The sequence below is a fragment of the Chamaea fasciata genome, unplaced genomic scaffold (genome assembly GCF_029207755.1).
Source record: "Chamaea fasciata isolate MVZ Bird 193981 ecotype frontalis unplaced genomic scaffold, bChaFas1.0.hap1 SCAF_7, whole genome shotgun sequence".
NCBI classification, from domain to species: domain Eukaryota; kingdom Metazoa; phylum Chordata; class Aves; order Passeriformes; family Sylviidae; genus Chamaea; species Chamaea fasciata.
Window position 1 is genome coordinate 19,180,914 of NW_027094092.1, and position 21,170 is coordinate 19,202,083.

Genomic DNA, 21,170 nt, shown 5'->3' on the forward strand with positions numbered 1-21,170 from the left:
CATAGTGATGTTTCATACTCTTCCACTTCACTGATTTATTTTGTAGCAGGGTGCATACACACACACATACAGATGTGCCCATTAACTGTGCACCACAAATCTGAACAAGTGACATCTCTGTGCTTTTCATAAACCTTCCTGGGACCCCTTCTCCAGAACTGAGACCAATGGAAGTGGAAGAGCCCACATCAGTATAATTAAACACTGCAAAATACAGTGATCACACTCAAGGTGCCCACTGGGAATGGCCACTGGCCCACCCTGACTCCCTGACCATGCCCATGGCCTGGGAGAAGGCTGCCCAGACAAAGGCACGGGGCTGACCTGCACACAGGGCTGAGCTCCCGGCTCACACACCTGCTGTGCCTCTGTTTAAGTTGCTTCTATAGATGCAGTGATAGTGTCTCCTAGTGGCTGTATTCCTGAAGGAGCAGACCCTAATCCAAACTTCACACCTGAAACTCCCACTCTTTAGAAGCATACGAAATACAAACACATCTCTCAATTTTTAGAGGGTCTAAATCAGCACTCTGGAAGGGTTTTTTTTTCTTTTGAAAAATAAAAAAACCCCCAGAAAAATAGCAGCAGGTACTCTATTCTTTCCCTTTGGTAAGACTAAAGAGAGAGATAAGAGCCATAATAAAACTATGTGAAGCAAGGACTTTGCTCAGAGGTCTGAAGGCAAGCATGGGCATCAACTGATCAGAGTTAATCTCATGTAACCTTTAGGTCCTACCAAGACCCTGTAAAAGCAAAGGAAATGCTGAAATGCTCTGCTTTGGTAAATCTCCATAGATCAACCCACCACATACTGAGCCCTACACCAGACACCAGAGTCTGTGGGTACAGACCCATGTCCTGGGATCTTTGAACCACTCATGAAAGGAGATGCCAGCACAGATCAGAAGGCCAGGTCTCCCAGCAGCATCCCGCCTGCAGTCATGGCCAGCAGGGGACGTTCAAACAGATCATAAAAGCGAGAAACCTTGAACTGTATCTTATTTGGTCCTAGCCCTTCCTCCTTGAACAGGCTGTTTTCCATTTTCAACACCAGAAAAATCCATCAAACAGCAAAAATCCATCTTAGTAATGGGATCTGTATGAGGGGATTTTGCGAAAGAAAGATTAAACCTTCAATATACAGACAGCGTAAACCAAAACCCCACTAGCTGGAACTACAATAAGGTAGACCCAGAGAGTACGTGGGTCTGGTTTTGCCATGTTGTTGAACATTTTCTTTCTCATTTTCTTCCAATTGAAGTTTCCTGTTGTTGACCATCCTCTTGGAACAGAAAGATTTGTGCGGCAAATTTCCATACATGGATAAGCTTAACCAAATAAAATACTGAAAGAAAAAGAAAAGAATGACTGGAAAGGCACAGTCAAGGAAATCTTTTCTACCAAATCCTGTCTGCGAGCCACGACTAACTCTTAACAATGGAGCACAGATTTACCTTCCTCTGTATATATAGCAGGGCCTTTTGTTGGTCATTAAACATCCTGTCACGCACCTGACATCCTCACTTTGAAGATTTTACATAAACTTCCCTGTTAGAAAAGTAGTAAGTCAATACAAAAATGACTGTAGTTGGAGCAGTTTTAACACCATAAAATAAAACCTTTATATACTTCTGATCTCAACTAACATATGTAGCTGAACATCCCAAGAGCGACTAGATGTAAATATGGAGTGTATCCCTTTGTTCCCACCTCCAGCAGGTCCCTCTCCATGTACCTGTGTGTGCCTGATATAGTGCCCATTGCTGCAAGCAGAGCAGTGTTTCTGCCACCATTCTCACATTGTGCCAGTGCTAGTGGAAAGCAATTCTTGAACAAGGTCCAGTCAATATTCACTTTCCCTGATGATCCTTTCGGTGCCTCAGTTTGCTGACCTTTACGAAAGCTGATCTCAACCCTCAGCTTTTCACTTGAGGGGAGAGAAAGATGAAAATTCAGTTTTGGAAGAGATTCTTACTGGTAAACACAGATTGACAATTGAAATGCTTCCCACTCAACTTCTTTTTCCACACCTCCTTCAGCTGTCACAGACCGCTAACTGAATCATACCAAACAACAATTTCAGTTTGTCTTAGTCTAGGTAAATTTCCTACGAAGTTTGAAAACAAGGCCTAAACTTTTCGTTCCTTTTCTCACCCTACAATTTCATTCTGTTCCATAAGAAAAACAAAAGTATGCATCTACTGAAGCCTTTCTGGTTTTGGCACTCTGATCTTTTTTAGCCCACCTATTCATTCAAATTCTTTTAAAAGCACCTCTCTTTCTAGACACATTTAAAACCTCCTTTCATCCAAAGTTGACAGATCTCTCTAACACGGCCACCTCTTACTAAACTCCTGTACAATTGATCCCACCTTCCACCACAGGTCCAAAACAAGCACAGACCTCTACAGTCACCTCATGTGGGAATGCAAACAGCAGATGACCACACCATCCAAAGGAGAGTGATAGTTGGGGTAGTCCAAGGATACAGAAGGGAAGGAGCTGCAACCCTAGGCTGGTTCTTCCACCTCTAAGCTTCTTCCTCGTGGCTCTGATCATTTGTTTACAGTATCTAGTTAAATAGAGGAAAAGCTACATAGGGCAGATTAAACTGCTGGGCTGCCACCAAAACAAAAATGTACAAATTCAGTGCAGAAATTCTCTGCAAAGGTAAGGCAATAACAAATGATAAATTAATGACTTCTGCCACAGTCTTGTGAAAAGCCCAAGAGCCTAACATATTTGTCCTCTGATAGACTGGGGGATTGTCCTTTTTCCTAAGCAACCCCAACCAATACTTTCAAACCTTCCATTCCTCCCAAGCCAACTGCCTGGGGGCCACTGCACAGCCAGTCAGTTTCTTCTTCTGACCAGGTGATGGGACACTTGTGTGCACACCCTCCCAGACATGTGTTGGGTTATTTAAATCAGCTCAGCAAGTCTTTTAGCCTGAGAGACACAAAGGCAATATAAACAGAGCTTCCTTTTGCACTCTGTCCTTAGAGAGTCCTATCCTGAGCAGATCATGCTGATACAACATGACAACATCCAGGGATAAAGGGGAGGCTCACACTAAACGCAGTCTAATACTAGGCAGTGTTATAAGAGGGCAAGCAGAGATCAATGAAATCTTTTCTTTCCTACTACCAGCAAGTCTGTAAACTGAACAAGCCCCCTGCCTCATCGGAGAGCGATGAAGTGGGTGACTCCTGCAATCCTGGCATGGGCAGGGACAACGGTTTCCTTCCAAGGGACACTATCAGAGCTGAACTGTGTTTGCTTTTCTTTAAAGCCTCTTGTAGAACCCTTTGCCCTTCCCAGCATTTCTCTTGCTAGAACTTTAACGCATTTGGCTCAGAACTGCAAAATTGCACAACTCCTCAAGAAGTTGGATTTGTTTGTTGCCTTTCGAAGGGATGGCTGGGGGGCAGGTTTTCGATTCTTTTTGAAATTATAATATTAATTACTATTGTTATTCTTACTAACACTACTATTATATTCAGGCAGAAGCTTCCCCTCCCTTTTGAGTGAACCATTCACTCGTACCCTTCTTTCAGGCAGGTGGTTTAAGCTTGATCTGCCCTCCAGGGGTTAAATAAAGAAGTGATGGGAAGGAAAACCAAGACCTTTTCAGTGGCTCATATTTGAAATTTTTTTCCCTCGCTCTCCTCTATATGTGGATCGCCTGCTTCTCGTTTCCTCTCGCTCCCTAATTATTCTGTTAGGGAATGGCGAGGGGCAAGGATTAACAATGAAGCAGATGACAGGAAACTGTTACCAAAAGAACAATGCCGGGCATCTCCCCCATCCTCCCGTTCCTCCCACCCAAGAGATGGTCCCCCTCACCCTTCTGTCGATGCCATGGTTCCGAAAAACCCCCTGTCTTCTCAAGGGTCCAAGGGATTAATTTGGACAGCAGGGCGCGAAGGAGGTTGGCTCTTTGGTATAACCCTCGCTCACGTCTGGGGAAGGAGCACGCAATTCCTTGTAATCCTGGGGGCTCCGCAGGGCGAGGATCCGGCAGCTCCGCTCCCCGGCTCTTCCCCACCCCGCCGTCCCAGAGCAGGCTCTCGGTGCCCCGGGGACCGGCGCTCCTGCGCCGCGGCCGCCCAGCAGTGGCCGGCGGGGCGAGGAGGCGCTGGCACCTGGGCTGCGATCCCCGGCGCCCTCCCCTCGCCGCGGGGAGCGTGTGCGTGTATGCGCGGCTGTGTGCGAGAGCTGGGGGGCGACTTCACATCGGCGCGGCGCTGGCTGAGGCTGGATTGGAAGGTTTAGCCCTCGAGCCGTGGATTTGCAGTCAATCCCTCTCTATTTTAGGCACGGGCTGACATCACGAGCCGTTGTTACTCCTATAAATCCCCCCCAACAGCTCCTTGGCAGCAGCGGGGGGGGGGGGGGGGGGGCGGCGGCGAGCCCCTCGCAGGGGGAGGGCCGGGCGCCGCAGACCGCGACCTGCCCCGTTCGCCGCGGCCGCCACCGCCTCCCGGGGCAGGCTCGGGACTCCGGGGAGCCGGCCGGGAGCCGCGGGAAGGCGCGATCCCGCGGACACACACACACACACACACACACACTCAGCCCCGCTCGGGGTGTCCGGCTGCCGCCGCACACCCGCACGTGTCCCGGCGCTCGGGCGGCAGCGGAGTCCCGCAGCCCGGCCCGGGGGCTGCGCCCCCGCAGCCGCAGCACCTGCCCCGCCGCGCCGAGGCGGCAGCAGCCTCGCGGGAGGCCCGGCCGGCTCGGCCCCTGTCCGCACCGTGCGGTCCCGTCCCACCGGGACGGCCGGGGCTGGCTACCGGCGGGGCCGAGCGGCCGCGGTAGCGGAGTCCCCCCCGCCCGCAGGGACGCGCGGGGTGCGGCGCGGGGCGGTGCTGCCCCCTGCCGGCAGGCGCGCGCGGCGCGGCCCCGGGCCCCACCTGCGGCCGGCGGCCCCGCAGGCTCGGCCCGGCGCGCTCGGCCGGGCCCGGGGAGCGGCCGCCGCCCCGCTTGTGGCCGCAGCCTGTCCCCACGCCTCGCCCGGGCCCGGGCCCGCCCCGCGCCCCTACCTGCGCCGCCCGCCGCCGCCCCGCCCCGCCACCGCGGGGGCGCCGCGCGTGGCCGTGGCCCGGGGGTCGCTCAGGGCATTTCTGCAGCGCAGGGCAGGATGTTACTGTCCTGTTCTGTACCCGCACGCAGGTGCTGGGGCACAGAACGCTCGTGTCACGCCCAGACACTGCCACACACCTTCGCTCCGTTTCGCTCAGCTGGGGCTCTGCCCGCCAACCTCAGTGCTGTCTTTCCATCCAAGTCTGACCAACCTGATGTCCCGTTTCATAGGGAACAAACATTTCTGAAACAGCTCGTTCCCTCTGCACCGAGGAGGTGTCACAGAAAGCCAGCAGCCATGCGGAAGCCCCCTGACACGATAGGTCGCTGGGAGGCTGCAGGAATTGCACAGCTGAGCAAAGCCTGCCTGCCCCTCCGCACCACTCCCACTCCCCCAGGATGCTTTTCCTGCAACCAAGCCAATTCCAGTTACTTGCCCTTAAAAAATGGCAGGATGCAGCCTATCACGCAATCCCCAGTCCTAATCAAATACACATTTTTTTTTCTTGTAATCTTACCATGGACGTAGGCTTTCAATGGAAATAATTTACAAGGGCAATTCTGTGAGAGTAACTGAGGGTGCCTGTTTCAATCCTGAAAAGAGCTTGTACTTCAGCATGTCCATTTCCTTTCAGTGCTGTTTTTCAGCTAAGCACCCTGGCTTTTGGAAGTAATTTAATGCAGCCCCAAAAACATACAAACGAAAAACATACACTCGTTGGAGTGAATAAGAATGCAGAGAGTGTTTTGCTCTCTTCTTTCCACGGCAATATCCTTATGGCCTTTTCCAGAATGCACAGCTCTTTTTCCTTGGAGGGAAAACGAGCTGCTATCCATGTTGTGCTATTTCACACCCTTTCTCCAACAGATGGCACAGATCCTCACCTGTTTAGAAAGAGATGTTTGAAATAGTTCTACATCTTAAAAATAGAGCCAAGCTAGCAAAGAGACTAATAATTCCAGGTCACACATTGCTTTTTTTCAAACACGTATCCCTATTTTTCCACAATATTGGCATTAGATGCTAACCCCCACAGTCTGTAAACAGGAAACTACTGTGGGTAAGCCTGGCAAAAAGGATGGACAAGCTAGCTTGTAATTCCTGGGAATATTTGATGTGGTACAGGTGCTTGGATATGTTGATATGATTGCTCGTATTGAATACCTATGTCGTACAACCAGAGAAATAAAATATTATGTGGGCATTTAGAGACAGCCAGATTTGAGTCTAGGATTTAAACATGATTGAGGTCCAGAAATAGAAGCAAATGCTGCAACCTCATCCTCCTCCTGTAAAGGACAGTGCTAAATCTGAATCCTGGGGTTGAGAGGTGTCTGGCTAATTTTTTGCTTCTGCTTTCTTTGAAGAGCATCATGGCTGTAAAAAGAAGGGGTTGAATAGTGCTGTGCATGCACAGCTATAGCAACCTCCTGAGATTTTAATTCCATGAATTCCTACAAGTTTCTCTTCAAGAATGTACTTTTGTGTGATATACAGCTAGTGAACAGCTATATTGTTGCTGTCCAAGCCCAGAAACTTTCAGCTGATTTGAAGCCAAATGGGGATGGGATTCAACACTGAGGAGCAGTTAGAGGATCAGTGAATACTAAAATATGGTTGATCTTTAGTAAAAGGAGAAGAGTGAGGTCTAAAGCTGGAATTCAAACAGACTTTTGCAGATCTGTTTGGACTGGACAAATCTTAAAGGGAGAAAAAAGCATTTAGGACTTCGTCTCTCAGATACAGCAGCAGACACCAATAATGCTATGGAAAGCAATGCAGTCATGGTGTCATAACTGAGAAGATAACCAGCTCACAGGTCTTTATAATTTCTGTTTACCATTAAAAAATACAATAATTATTTAGAGTGTAGAAACTCTCATTTTATGTAAACATGAAAGAGCTTTCTCATTTCACTTCCTTGTCAATGGTGTTAGGAGGAAACACATGTTGACTTTCTGCAAGTTTGTGCTTCTCCAAAACTGACACCTAATTTGCTCTAACCCATTCTGTCAGCAGGGGAGTACCACACATTCATTGGCATGTGTTCCTCCCAGCAGAGGAATGGAACACATCATGTTTTTCACATTTAATTCAGGATTTTTGTTGCTGTTGTTGCCATGCAGTTTGTCAGCCAAGCATAATCTCCTGGCAGGAGAAGACAGACAAACAAGATAAAGGGAAGCAATAAACTTTGATTGTAGCCCTTAAACTTTTTGATTTAAGTAACATCATGTGGTTCTATTGCCAGTGAAAACAAGAAAAGTGCAAAAGCGTAACACAATAAGTATTTCTGCCAAGAAAATAAAAAAGAAATTACATGGAATGATGTCCAATACTAATTGTCCTTTTAGCAGCAGTTTTCAGATTCAAAAGTGGGTAGAAACTACTGAATGCTAAGAAACTCCTAATGAAATTTTACAGCATCAGAGAATCAGAGCTGAAATCAGACTTGCTAACTTCGAGTTGCCACAGCCATGCAATACTGAACACAACTTCAGGATGAGTCCTTCTTGGTAAGAGCACAAAATCTTTTTATCAGATTCCCAGCCTTCACATCCAGCTACTGCTGTAAGCTGGTTTGGGCACTGTAATAATTTGAAGGTCCTAAAAACTCCAGGGTGTAATATATGACTTACCAAGAAATCATTATTGGTGGAAGACAGTCATTACTGTCTCTTCTCCCGAACTTTTATAGGATTAATTCCTAGTCTTTAGCCATGACTGAATAGAAAATAGAGAATGATTTAGTGAAAGAGCAGTGATTAAGGACCATGCAGACACCTCGATGTCTCCCTGGACAACATGCTGAGTGCGAGAATCTTACCCTCTGATGTCAAACAGTTCGGCCTCAGTTCAAGAAAAGTGCCTGCTACGTGTGAGACCTGGACATTATTCTTTACTCTGAAGAGCTACAGAGGAGTAGTTTTACCACAAACGTATGGGAACTAATGGGAACTGAAAGTTTTCCTGAGGTTTTCATAGTTCTTTGAAATAAGCCACTTGGAAAAAACATACTTAAAATACATTTTGTGTTTTCATCTATTTAGAATACAGGGTGAAAGAGAACTCTGTGCATTTCATTGTAGTGGTTCATGTACAATAGCAGCACTGGCTGTATTAAGAAGAAAGATTTTGTTATTTATATAATCCTTGAATTTTGTGCTGATTCTGCCTTTTCGTGTTCCTGAAGAGTCCCAATTGAGAGCGACACACAAAGAAATAAGGGCAGTAGAGAGTTCCTAGAATGTGACACAGATAAAGCAACAATGGATCTAAATAATGTCAGACATGAGTATATAGGTTAAAAAAACAAACCATGGTTTATTTAAATGTGTAAAGTACTTGGGAGGGAAGAAGATTACATTGTACTATGGCAATACAGACAGCACATACCACAACAAGCTCATCTGTCGTAATGAATTCAGGCTACTCTTTCCAGACTCCTAATCCACTCAGTCACACAGATCTTTGAGAGAGGCTCATCATCAATTTCTCCAGGGAACTGCACACTACAGATTAATTTCAGACAGAATTTACTGTCCTGTTTCTGCATGTTAGACTCAGGAGCAGAGCATTGTCCTCCCACCAGGGGAGATAGACAAAATATGGCAAAACTTCCCATGCACTAAGACCCTCTGTCATGGGTTAAGTAAAAGTAGCCCGATGAAATATCTGATCCTAGGACAAATTACCAGGCTGTCTGCCTTAACCTTATCCCAGATGTGTCTCATCACTGGGATGAGAAGCCTAAAGTAGCAGAGACTGAGAGAGATATTATATTATAGAATGCCATTTCCAGACTCAGATTTTTATTTCATGTTCTTCTCAATCCAGTCTTTGAAGGGAAGAGCTTTGGTGTAGCCACTGTAGAGTTCTAGGCTGCAAGTTTTATCATAACCCCAGCTCACTAATCCCATGAGGTGCCACCTCAGCTCAGGAGATGCTTTTCCTGGCAAAGTTATGGCAGCAATCCCACCAGTCTCAGCAGGGCAGATATTGGAAAAGGCTGTGTGGTCTTGTTTCGCACAGAACATACTGTCAGTGATGCTGACTTGTATCCCGTTATCCTCATATTGTTGCTCACACAACAGTGAATCCACCATCTGAACCACACCCATGCGGATTGTGTCATTCTTGTATCCAGGATCTTTGATGTCAGCCAATACTTTCCAGCCAGTAACCATTATCTTTAAATCCTCTGTGGATGAAGTCAAATCATGAGAAGATGACAAGCAAATGGGTTGAACACGACTGCTGATCCTGGCTTTGTCCAAGAGTTTTATGACAGCTATATCAGAATCAAGTAATATAGGGTCATAATTGGGATGCACTATGATGGCAGAAATCTGGAGAGGAAACAGAGTAGGAAGAATTTCAGGGTTAACAGCAATGGAAGGTCAGCAGCACTCATTCCATACTACTAAAATACATTTTAGTTTATCTTGCAATACTTCTCTACCCTCACCTAAGGTGCTCCTTCACTCAAATGGGAAACATGCACAGACCAAGCATCTTCTGACCTTTTTTTCATTTTTTTCTTTTTTCCTTTCTTTTTTTTTTCATTTCTTTTTTTTTTTTCTTCTTGGATTTCAGTAAAGTTTTTTATTGCATGAAATACTTCTTACTCAAACGCAGTCAAGGACATTTTTTAGCAAAATGGGGAGTTAATATGCAGTTGAAGTTTTTCTACTGTGTACTGAAAAGTTTTTACCTGCCGTGACATCTTCAGCCTGTGGAATTTGGATGGGGTGGGGCTTTGAACTAAAATGTTACTTTCTGATTGAAATGCACCTGACTTCCCACCAAAAAAGGCTACTAGCAATACATTATGTAATATTGGGGCCAAACTTTTACTGCTTGTTTCGTTAACGAAATGCTATAGGAACAGACAGGATTCCTAAAATGAAATACTGTAAAAAAAAAAAATTAATATATTTTGTTACAGGAAAAGAATGAAAAAGAATGGGATTAGAGAAAGAAACTAGAAAGGGGTCACAAGGGAAAGAATCAAGTTAATTATGACATTTTGGATAAAATCCATTAACTAACTCTGACACACCCCCCCCCAAACTTCCCCCCAAAAGACACACATATACCCAAAATTGCTGTATTTCACATTTTGACTTCAGCCTTTCTAGTTCTACTTGTAGAAAGCAAATTGCTCTGGTGAGCCCAAGGTGCTATTTTTGGAGCTGGAGTCAGGCATAAACTTCTTTTCAGTTTAGAGCTGTTCGGCCTTGGGGCTGAGAAGTGAAATGTGCTCATGGCATCAAACCAGGATTTAGAGCACAAGTGTTTCCCTCATAAATTATGCTAATCAGTTTTGACAGTAGCTGGCATCTCTTCTACTTTTTTACTGGCAATATGACTCAAGACATTATGGGCCGCAGAACCTGAGCTATTTTCTTAATTAGACGTGAATGTATGAGTTGGATGGCTTCGAGGAATTCAATGAACTACAGCACGTGTCCTTCTTGTGCCATGGCAGAATCAGAATCAGAATAATTAGGTTGGAAGAGACCTCCAGGATCATCAAGTCCAACCCAATCCTAACCTCAACTAAACCATGGCACCAAGTGCCACATCCAGTCTTTTCTTAAACACATCCAGAGATGATGAATACACCACCTCCCCAGGTAGACCATTCCAATACTTTATTACCCTTTCTGTAAAAAACTTTTTCCTGATATCTAGCCTATATTTCCCTTGGCACAGCTTAAGACTGTGTCCTCTTGTTCTGTCAGTTGCTGCTTGAAGAAAGAGACCAACCCCCACCTGACTACAGCCACCTTTCAGGAAGCTGTAGAAAGTGATAAGGTCACCTCCAAGTCTTCTCTTCTCCAGACCAAACAACCCCAGCTCCCTCAGTTGTTCCTCACAGGGCTTGTGCTCCATGGCACTTGAGTCTCTACACATGCATTTCAAAGAACAACATGTGAGAGAGTGCATTTCCCAAAGGGTGACCATTTTCCCCCCATACAAGACAGAGGTGATAAGCCTCTACCTGTGCTCATCATTTTTCACTCCTGTCCGTCTCACTCACCCTCAGGTTCTGGATGGTCTTTTCATCCCTGTCATCATCTCTGTAGAACTTGCCCAGAACCACCTTGAGCTCAGTTGTCTTGAGCACGATGGTCTTGCCCAGGTCAGTGACGCAGTGGGCGGCCACCACCACAGTGCGCTCGTTGACCAGGGCCCCGCTGCAGATCAGGATCCAGGCCCCTTTCCGAAGACTGTTCTCCTTCACCCCACTGGCCGTGCGATAGATGGCTGCCTGCCACGGCCACCTTGTGGAGGTCACTGCCTTCTTAAGGGTGATGTTTTCTGCTTTGCCACAGACTGAGAAAACATGAAGCAAAAAGTAGGCAACACTTTCTCGCCAAAAGAATCTGAGCGTTACTCTTGAGTCCTTCTTAGAATGTGCCAAAAGAAATTGAACTACAGTGATGAGTATGAAGGACAGTTGTCTAATTAGCCTCTGTCTCTAACCTGCAAAATTATAGGAGTATTTGATATAGCTTTTTAAAAAAATATTCAAGTTTTCCATTATTATCTGAATTCCTGGGTAAAGTAGGAATGTGGATTTAGCACTTGAGCAGGGGAATTTTCACAACAACCTTATTGAGTTGCAATATAATGAGGTGACTGCAGAAAGAAACGGAAAGAACACCCCTGATTCTTGTTTATCATAAAGCCATCAGTGCACTAAAATTTAACCCAGGCAGTCACAGTGTATTTTTGAGGCCTCTCCTGGCACAAATCTTTGAACAGGTCAATTTATGCCTATAATAGACTTGTCTTGCTACAAGAAGGTTGAAGCAAATGCATCTAAATCAACAGCCATCCTGGGGAAAAGAAAAAGCTCTGCCTTGTTCTAGGAATATGTTATACACACTTGGACCTGGGGTAAAATCCCCTATATTATGAAAGGTTTACTTCAGTTGAAAGAGTTACATTGCATGGTTGTATTTTTTATTCTCCCTTTGGAGACCTTTTCTTCCTGGTATGTAGTGTATGCACGTCCAGAGTGAATGCGATACTTTTCAAAATACACGATATGATCTCAAAGTAAAACCACAAACAAGAACAATAAAAATTTGTTTGTTGTTAAGATCTACTTTTCACAGTTTGCTTGATGTCAGTAGTGGGGTTTACCAAATCTTGTGACGTTCTTACCCTAACTTACTTTGTGCACTAGCTCCAGACTAGATTTTATCTAGACTTAAAGTTTGCAATATGAACCCTTCCTTATCAGGGTTTATTAAAAGAAGAGGCTCTTTAAAATTACAGACTCTTCCTTCTATTGCTTAAACTCCCTTCTATTGCTTGAACTTTGATGGTTTTGTCAGCTGTGTGCCAAAGTATACAAATGAAAGAAAAATCCCATTTGTAGTAAATAATACAGAAAAACATGAAGTGGTGGTAGGAAAGCTATTTCAAATAAGGAGAAAGACTCACTATACTTTGCTCAATAAAAGAGTAGAAAAAATAATAGCAAATTACAGTGCTGAAAGCCTGATCACTTTACCATCAACTGCACAAGTTCTACTGGTGGATAAAAAGACACATATATCCTTCAAGCTTTATTGCTCCTTTCTCCCAGCTGGAAGTATAAGCAGCCTATACTGCTGTGACTCCCTAAATATCTGAGATGAATACACATCCTGTTGCCTCATTCACCCAAGAGATATGCACATTTTTTTTCCCCTTGGAGACTCACTTGGAATACACACAGGGGCTCTCCCACTCCATTTTCCTGTCTTCAGGCAAGTCCTTCTGCTGCTGCCCAGGCGGCGGTAGAAAGGAGAAACACACTCGTACTGGAGCTGAGTGTGCAAGTGCTGGTATCCTGGGGGCAGTTCTCCAAATGGCAGTGCTGGCTTCTTGGTTGGATAGATTTGAAGCTTTTGCTTGCTGAATGCAGAAGAGTAAAGTTGATGCAAAGGTGTTTCTCTGTTTCAAGGCACAAAGAACACAATAATTATAATATTATAAAAGCAATCATCACAGTAACTTTATCACCAGTTGTGTTAAGTATCATTTAAAAGCATATGAAGTTTGCTTGTGAAAGAATAAGGAAAAATATAATTCCAGCATAGTTGAGCAAAACTCCCATTTACTTCCCAGCTATTGTGTTTACATATGTCTGCACACATATATAATTACACATATGTTTATACATATCCTATTTGTGTCTCTTTTTTCATTCTACAGTTTCTGAACTGAAATCTGTTGCCTCTGTATCTGTAAGTTTTTCCATTCACAAAAGGACCGAGAAACCATTTTTTAAATAAAGAAATTACACCTGAATTTGGCATTGTCATAATTAATTCTCAGTAGAGGGGAGCGAGGCTCATCTTTTCTCTAGTGAATATTTTAATAGACAGTATTAGGAATTGATTCAGATTAAATTATGTTGCTAAAGTTGCTTGATTTAGCAATTAACAGAGATAATTGCCTTACCACAGAGATTTCATAATTTCATAATCGCTAAGCTTCCACTTAGAAATTGTACTGATTAGCTGAAACAGGGCACATAATTAAGAAATAAATATATGCACCAGCATAGATATGGACCATAAGCTTGACTACTGTTATACCTAAATTTTTATCATTTAGAATGTGTCCCTTGCTTTAATGCCTAAAAGCTCATATCTAAAAAAACCCCACCCCTTTTTCTTGCCTGAAAAATTCAGGAAATTAGTTTCCCCTTGAGATTTCTGGTACTGCCTAGACGCAGAAAATACCTTTTTTTTTTTTTTTCTTCTCATTTTTTATCACAGAGAGACACAGACACCTCCATCATACCCAATCTGTGAGGCAATATGTAACAGGAAAGTGAAGTTACAAAGAACAAGAGCAATGGCAAGTCTCTTGCATTTTGGAAGAAGGATGAGAGCTGCTGTGGTCATACTTAGTCTGCCAGGGTACCATTCCAAACTCACAGGTGCCTTCCAATATTCTAGACTTTACCTCTCTATTGACCTATTAAATGGAGATTCTACTTCAAGGGATTACAAACAGTCCACAAACATGAGATGCCATCATCTCGTGGCATCTCATGGATGGGAGAGCATGCATGCTCTCTCAATACAGCTGGTGTTCCTATCTGAAACATAAAAGACCTGTATTTAAAAGTTAATACAGAAACCTAATCAAGAAAAATCCCCTAATGGCTACTAAAGCCTCATATCAGCTTCTCAGGGCCATCTCTACAATCATCAGACCTGCTGAGTGATTGGAGGTATATGCTTGCCTTGTTCCTCAAAACTTCAGGCATCTGCTACTGGCTGTTGCCAGAGACAGGATATGACTTGAGCTGGACCTTTATTCTGTCCTGATATGACTGTTCTTAAGACCAAAGATGAGGACAGTTCTTGCACTGAATCTAAAATTAAATGAGTCATGTACTTCAAAAATAACCCTGAAATGAGAAATTACTACTTGGATGAAAATGAACCTGAACATTGCAACATAACTAATTCAGACTGGGTTTATTTCAAGAAATCATCAGAAGGGTAAGCCCAGGAAGGGGGTCTGATCTTTCATTCCTTCCTCCCCTCCTACTCTACTTCCTCCTCTCCCTCATGCCCAGCCTATATAAATTGTGCAATATTGCTTTGGATGTTGAAACTTGCTGGGAGCAGATTGCATTGCCATACCCTCTTCTCTCCTTGTGCTCTCCCTGTGCACTAAGATGCACATGTTCATATTTTAACACACATCATTAGCCCCAAGGAACTGTTCTTAGACTGTTCTCTTGGTCTGTCACAAGCTTGCAAGCAGAATTCCAGTATCATCCTGTAGTTTGTCCGTCTCTATCTGTGCATTTCTTCCTGGCTGCCTCCAGCAACTGACAACCAGTGCTTAATCAGACCTCCCCTCCCAGCAGCTCTCATTGCTCAATTATCAGTGGATTTGTAGGAATTGCTGCTCAGGCAGGCTAAACACATGGGGTGAAAAGGAGAGGAGGGGAAAAGCAATCACATTTTTTCTTTAAACTGTAGTTGAGATATTACATTCTCACCTTGACTGAACCTGCATTGGAAGCACTTTCTGTCTCACCAGGTCAGAGATCTTTGGCTCTCTGCAGGCTAGAAAAAATATAATGTTGCACAGTACTTTTTCACATTCACAGCTTAAGTGCTATGGTTCATACACATTTCCAACCTTTCCTCTCACTAACTATAGTGGACTGGATTAAGAAAAGAGGCAGTTAAGTTATGTTCATTAAAATAAAGATAGATCCTGAAACTTAAGACTTTGGGAAAATAATTCTTCACAGCTCACAAAATCTATCTGATCTACAGCAGTGGAAGCTACTGAACTACTCTGCACTGGCACTTTCAGGCATGGAGGACGATTTTTCCATCATTCAGTGTGTCTGAATGCCACACTTGCATCACTGCAAACTTTTCCAGTAATGGAATTATATAAAAAAATACTTAATTTCCATCTGTGTAGCCCCACACAGCTAATCCCAGTAACTCAGCATACAGAGAAAGGCTCTGCAGGATGTTATGGACTTCTAAGAGTTTGTTTGTGCACTTATGGAAGGAATTGGAGGCTCTGATTCAAAGGAACACTTCAGAGCTACCTGAATATGCATAAAATAACAGAAAGAAGAGCTAAGATTTCTATTTTTGCATATTCAGTTGACTTACTTTAATATTAGGATAAAATATTCAAGTTCAAATAACTCTACCAGGGTCTCCTTCCTGCTGCCCTGAGTGGAAGGAAAGGAATCTTGCAGGATGAATTTTTTCTGTACGCCTGAGCACTTGTTCTCTGTCTAATTTAACAATAGCTAGTTCTTTGTGATTGATATATATGTTTACCATTATGTCAGTATCACAGTAAGCATCAATAAAGATGCTTTCCACAGATGATTATATGCTTCAGGGAGAGATTATTTTCATCTAAAACAACAGAATATAGCAACTTCCCCAGGGGACAGACATATTTCCTTATATTATCATCATTTCAGTTTAAAAAAAAAGTCCGTATGTCAAGAAATTGCTTTCATAAAATGAATTTAGCAGTTCCCCATCCCAAATTCATTCATTCATTCATTCATTCATTCATTCATTCATTCATTCATTCACTCAGGATTTCATACACACTTAGTAGAACAGCTCCAGGTCAAGAGCTAGGATTTAAAGGTATGATTCAATGTTTTGATGAATACATATAATTTAATCATATCTTCAAGGCTGCAATGTTCAGACTCTGCCTTTTGCATTCATCACTGGTCCCATTGTTTTAAAAAGATTGTGAAAGGACAGTTATTCCCTATGGCAGCAACTACTGTTTACAGTCTCATGAGACAATTATTTCATTCTATTTCAATTCCCTCCTGATCTTCTTTGATTTTGATCCTATGCAGGTTCAGTCCTAGAATGAGGACAGTTAGGGAACATTCCTTTCCCCGTTTAAAGATGGAATCTTCTGGAATCATTGGCATCTTCTCTGTCTGAGTATAGCAGCCAGCAGAGCTGGCAAACTACACAACTCAGTATCAGGTATCAGCCAGATAGCTTATTATTAGCAAATATGATTGTTTGTGGGGTGCAAGTGATATTAAACACAATCCAATAAAACCACAGCAGCTTGTGTGAGTTGTGGTAAAAAAGTTAGTAAACTACCTTTTATGCAGATGGGTTGCTTCCCTGACCACTCTCCGTCGTCTTGGCAGGTCCTTTGTTCATTGCCACTAAGAACATATGAGTTGTTACAAAAGAAAGCAATGACTGTGCCAATTTTTGCATAGCGTCCATTCAAGAGCCCAGTGTCTTCCACTACTCTTCTGTAGCCATTGAGTGGGCCACCAGGATCTGAGCAGTTTTTTTCTTCTAGAACTAATGATAGGGGGGAAAAAAGATGGTAACCATTTTATCAGGTCCACTACATTATTTTCACCCATCAAATTGCTTGGCATTTCATTCAGATGTTACTAAACAATCTACACTTTATTAAAGATGCCTTTTGAAGACCCATCTGGGATTCCTGTCTTTGAAAATGTCAAATATTAGAGAAGAAATTATAGTGCAGAGATGTCTGTTTATAGTACACACTTTAGTCTCACTGAAAGCATAAGATTCTCAAATTGGTAAAAAAATCTCAAATCCTTAAAACCTTAAGAAGTAGCTGACAATCCTGAAAAAGAACCTTGACTTTCCATGATGTTAATGTCCTATTAATATTAACAAGGCCTCTTCAATAGCATAAAAGGCTGCACTTAAACTATTTGCAGGAAACAGGCCCTTGGCATTCTTTTCCTCTTTCTGCATTTTCAATACTTCACTGCACTTGGATAATAAAACTAGACTACTTAATTTTGCTTTTATGTTTGGCTGCATTTTTTTTTCTTAGCACTGAGAGAGATATCGCAATAATCCAGGGAAATAGAGGAATTGAAAGAGAACACATGTATGTATTTACTGACAATAAAAATTAATATGGAAAGCTTACTTGTTCTATATTCTGCCTATAAAATCTCTTTTAGTTCCTCCTTCCCAGTATTTTCCATTTCTTTTTAATTCTTGTTGTGTTTTTGGTTCTTTTGGTTTTTTTTTTTTCTCAAAAAACTTAGATTATTGGCCTAAATCTAGAGGACAGTATTCACTATGTGATGCTACAAGATGATTTTTCCTTTATTTTTAATTCCTCTCCTCTTTCTATTTAGCACCTGATAAGGTATTTTTTCCCCTTTGGATTTCATCTCAGTTTTCTTGTCAGGACCACAGTTACATGCAATTCTGTTTCGTTTCTCTGCCTGGTGTCTCAGTGCATGATAACCAGTGAACATCTAGTTCACAGAGCTGGTGTTGGTGCTGCTCACAGAGGGCTCAGAGGACTGGGACATATCAGTTGACCCCAAATAACCTCTTCATATCATTGCTTCAGACTCGGCTACCTGCTGAGCCTCGATTCACAAAAGCACCAACATATAACAAAGCACTCAGACATTTATTTAAATTGCTGTGAAATCAGCACAGTTACAGTGCAAAGGAATGGCCCTGTCCTGTCACAAAATTATACCTTGTGCCGTCAGACAAACCCCAGCTCAGCAAAGAGTGTGAACACACAGCCAGCCATAACAATGCCACTTCAGTGAAAAGCATGTGCTTTTTAACAGTGAGTAGAGCATGCAAGCTAAGTCTATATTTCAGTGTTTTCTTTACAAGCATTGGATTTTAGCACATGCTGAAGGCTATGTATATAATTAAGTAGTTTTCTATGAGGTAGAGTCAGTAAAAAAGGATTTCTGAACTTCCTCTCCACCAGGAGAAAGGGAAAAGCAGAGCCCTGTCTCCTTTTCATTTGGCTCTGTTTTCTTTCTGTGTTCCTCACAGGCTCTCTCATTTGTGAACCATAAGTGACTGATAACTTGATAGCAGCTAAAGACTACAGAGAATCCCCCACAGAATAATGCTTTATTTGCAAGTTGCCTTCTGCACTGATGGCTGGCCTGGAGGCATCATCTGATCAACAGAGTGGGTGTTTCCAAATGTAGCAAAAGCTTGACCACATAAGTCACTTAAGGCCTTCTCTAATTTCAGTACTTTGACAGTAATTGTCTTCTTCCTTAGGCTCAGGGTTGTGACCTTTTTGATTTATTAAAACCAAAGAGAAAACATCTGGGAAGGAGAGACCTAGCACTTCAGTGACTGCCAAGTCCAGAGACAGCTCTTTCTATAGATCTTTAGCCAGGGCCATCATGAAGCAGGGACTTGGCATGATCCTGACATTACAGTTACTGCAATTGGAGACTTCTCTCTAGATAGAAGAATACTTATTGCTTGCTCTTTCAAATGAACTTATATACAGCTGTTTTATAGCACTCCCACAAAAATTTACATTGTTTGACATAAAACACTTATAAAACACTATCAATTGAACCAAATTATACTGAAATACGGAAATGAAATTATGCAATGCAAATCAACTGAAGGAAATTTAAAGTCTCTTTGGATGACAAAAAGGAAGTTTACAGCTGAACCAATGTGAATGGTAGCCATGCCATCCTTCAGAGTCAGAATGAATGGAAGTTTCTTTTTTATCAATTTTTGTCTAGGATGGGAATTGAAATACAAGTCTAGTGTTCACACAGTAAGCTCCTATTCCACAGAGTGCACCAGGCTTCTGCAGAGAAGGTGTCAAGACACACAGAGTAAGGGAAGTAGCTATTCATTGTTGCACTAAGTCCCTCACTTGGCTTTGGTCCTAGACATTTTCTCTCTATGAGTAAGAAGGATACATGCCTAAAGAGTTTGAGGTTATTAGTTTTCAGTGAAGTGATGTTTCAGTCAGACCTTTATATAAAAAAAGTCTTGCAGGCTGGGGCTCCAGCCGAGTAAAATAAGAATTCCTACTGCTTCTTAAAGACAGGAAGACAAAAGGACATGTTATGTCACAGACCTACCAAATTTCAAGTGAGATTTAGGTAGTCTAGTTTCATGGGAATACATTCACCAAAATATTTGATAAGAATTAAAACTTAAAGTGACCTTACCACATTCAGGATGATGTGTTGACCAAATCCCATCAAGCTGACAGTAGGCAACACGGCTGCCCTTTAAGCTGTAACCTGCGTTGCACTTGAAGTAAACCCGGGCCCCGTATTTAAAGTCATCTCCTTCCACAATACCATGAGCGGGAGCACCTGGAGTCCTACACATCACCACTGACAGTTCAGATATTTCAAAAAAATCCACTTTATTACAAAAACAGGACTGTGTTAGGATGATTCTTTACTTAGAACATAGAAAAACCAACTACAATGGACACAGAACTCAAAATAAAAAGACCAGTATATGCTGATCTTTAGAAAGTTGTTTAGATGTCAGCTCTACACACACTTACATCCTACTTTTCAAAAACTATCTAGCTCCATTAGGTTCAATAGGATTACTTTGAAGTGTCACAGGATCATGTGCATAAGTGTTTGAATCATTAGGGCTCATTTGCTCAGAATATTAGTATTTGAAATATTTTCCATCTTAACAAGGGTTTTGAATGAACTATCATGTTTGGTCAAGAAAAAAATCTGGATCCCTAAAAGCTTTATACTGAATTTCTTTCAAATGCCTCTTTACAATTTATATAGATTTTCAGATAACATCTCAGAAATAATAAAGCATCATTATTTGTGTAAATCAAACATTAACATAATGACATTAAAAAGGAATCTTGATATTTACTAGTCTGGGATATTTAGCCTTTCCACAGGATTTGTTCTATATAACTGTTGCAAGTAGTAAATATGAAATTAAGCATCAAAAGCAAGTTTTCTCTGAGAGCATCAAGCCAATCATGTTAAGATCCCCCCAGCACAGAGACCTTTCCAGTTGTGATAAACAGTAGACTTGAAGGAAGGACTATGAAAACAAAACAAACATGTAAAATACTTTCCTGACATAATCTGTCAGCATTCAAAAGTCAAGAATGACTCAAGAACTACCTGAACTACAACAAAAAGCTCAAGAACTACCTGAACTACAATGGTATTTTTGGTATAACATACCCTGCTGATATTTTTTTAGCATTTTTCTCAGTGTTTTTTAAAGTCAACCAGATACTCAATGTCCACAATATCCTGTGGAAATGAGTTCTACAGAATAAGTGCAAAAAAATGCACTGCCTTCTTTAGTTTTGTTTCTAGTCTGCCACCTGACAATTTTATTTGATGCTGTACTTTCTTTGTTATGAGAGGCAGACAATATCCATGCCTTATTAACCTTCTCCAAGTCACTTTTTACACTTTTAAGGCCAATTTCCTGTATCTAGAAATTACATGTGTACTTCTGTAGGTAATGTACGAAACACACGGTTTATTATCTACACAGTTACCCATCTCTTTGTGTCTGGCTTTGCCTAGGCCATTTATTGTGAAAAACTGCATGGGAGAGGATTCAGTGCATGACATAGGTCTGCAATGGGTTTTACCTGTCACCTGTGGTAGTCTGCTGAAAAGAAATAGATCGGTGCTAAAGAGATCATCCCTACTTTATGCTTTTAGAATTTGACTTTTCTGCTTTCCCTCATAGCCATTTGCCTGCTAACATGCAGCCAAATTTTGATG

The 21,170-nt window shown here is 42.4% G+C and overlaps 2 protein-coding genes across 5 annotated transcripts in view; both read right to left on the reverse strand.

Annotated features, from left to right (window-relative positions):
• The window catches only part of SLC1A2 (solute carrier family 1 member 2), an 88,790-nt gene extending 84,491 nt beyond the window's left edge, over nt 1–4,299 (reverse strand). Inside the window, exon 1 of the mRNA XM_066187844.1 lies at nt 3,847–4,299. Within this exon, the coding sequence (XP_066043941.1) occupies nt 3,847–3,863 (17 nt within the window). The 5' untranslated portion in view covers nt 3,864–4,299. The remainder of the gene's footprint in view (nt 1–3,846) is intronic.
• Nucleotides 4,300–8,383: 4,084 nt separating this feature from the next.
• PAMR1 (peptidase domain containing associated with muscle regeneration 1) overlaps nt 8,384–21,170 on the reverse strand; it is a 56,766-nt gene continuing 43,979 nt past the window's right edge. For 2 of the 4 annotated variants that reach the window (XM_066187849.1, XM_066187851.1), the window contains 6 exons: nt 19,602–19,772; nt 16,732–16,944; nt 15,114–15,180; nt 12,807–13,039; nt 11,130–11,425; nt 8,384–9,432 (listed from right to left, as the gene is read on the reverse strand). In XM_066187849.1, the coding sequence (XP_066043946.1) occupies nt 8,896–9,432; nt 11,130–11,425; nt 12,807–13,039; nt 15,114–15,180; nt 16,732–16,944; nt 19,602–19,772 (1,517 nt within the window). In that variant the 3' untranslated portion in view covers nt 8,384–8,895. Of the gene's footprint in view, nt 9,433–11,129; nt 11,426–12,806; nt 13,040–15,113; nt 15,181–16,731; nt 16,945–19,601; nt 19,803–21,170 lie in introns of all 4 variants that reach the window. The other 2 variants (XM_066187852.1, XM_066187850.1) reach the window with 2 other exon arrangements.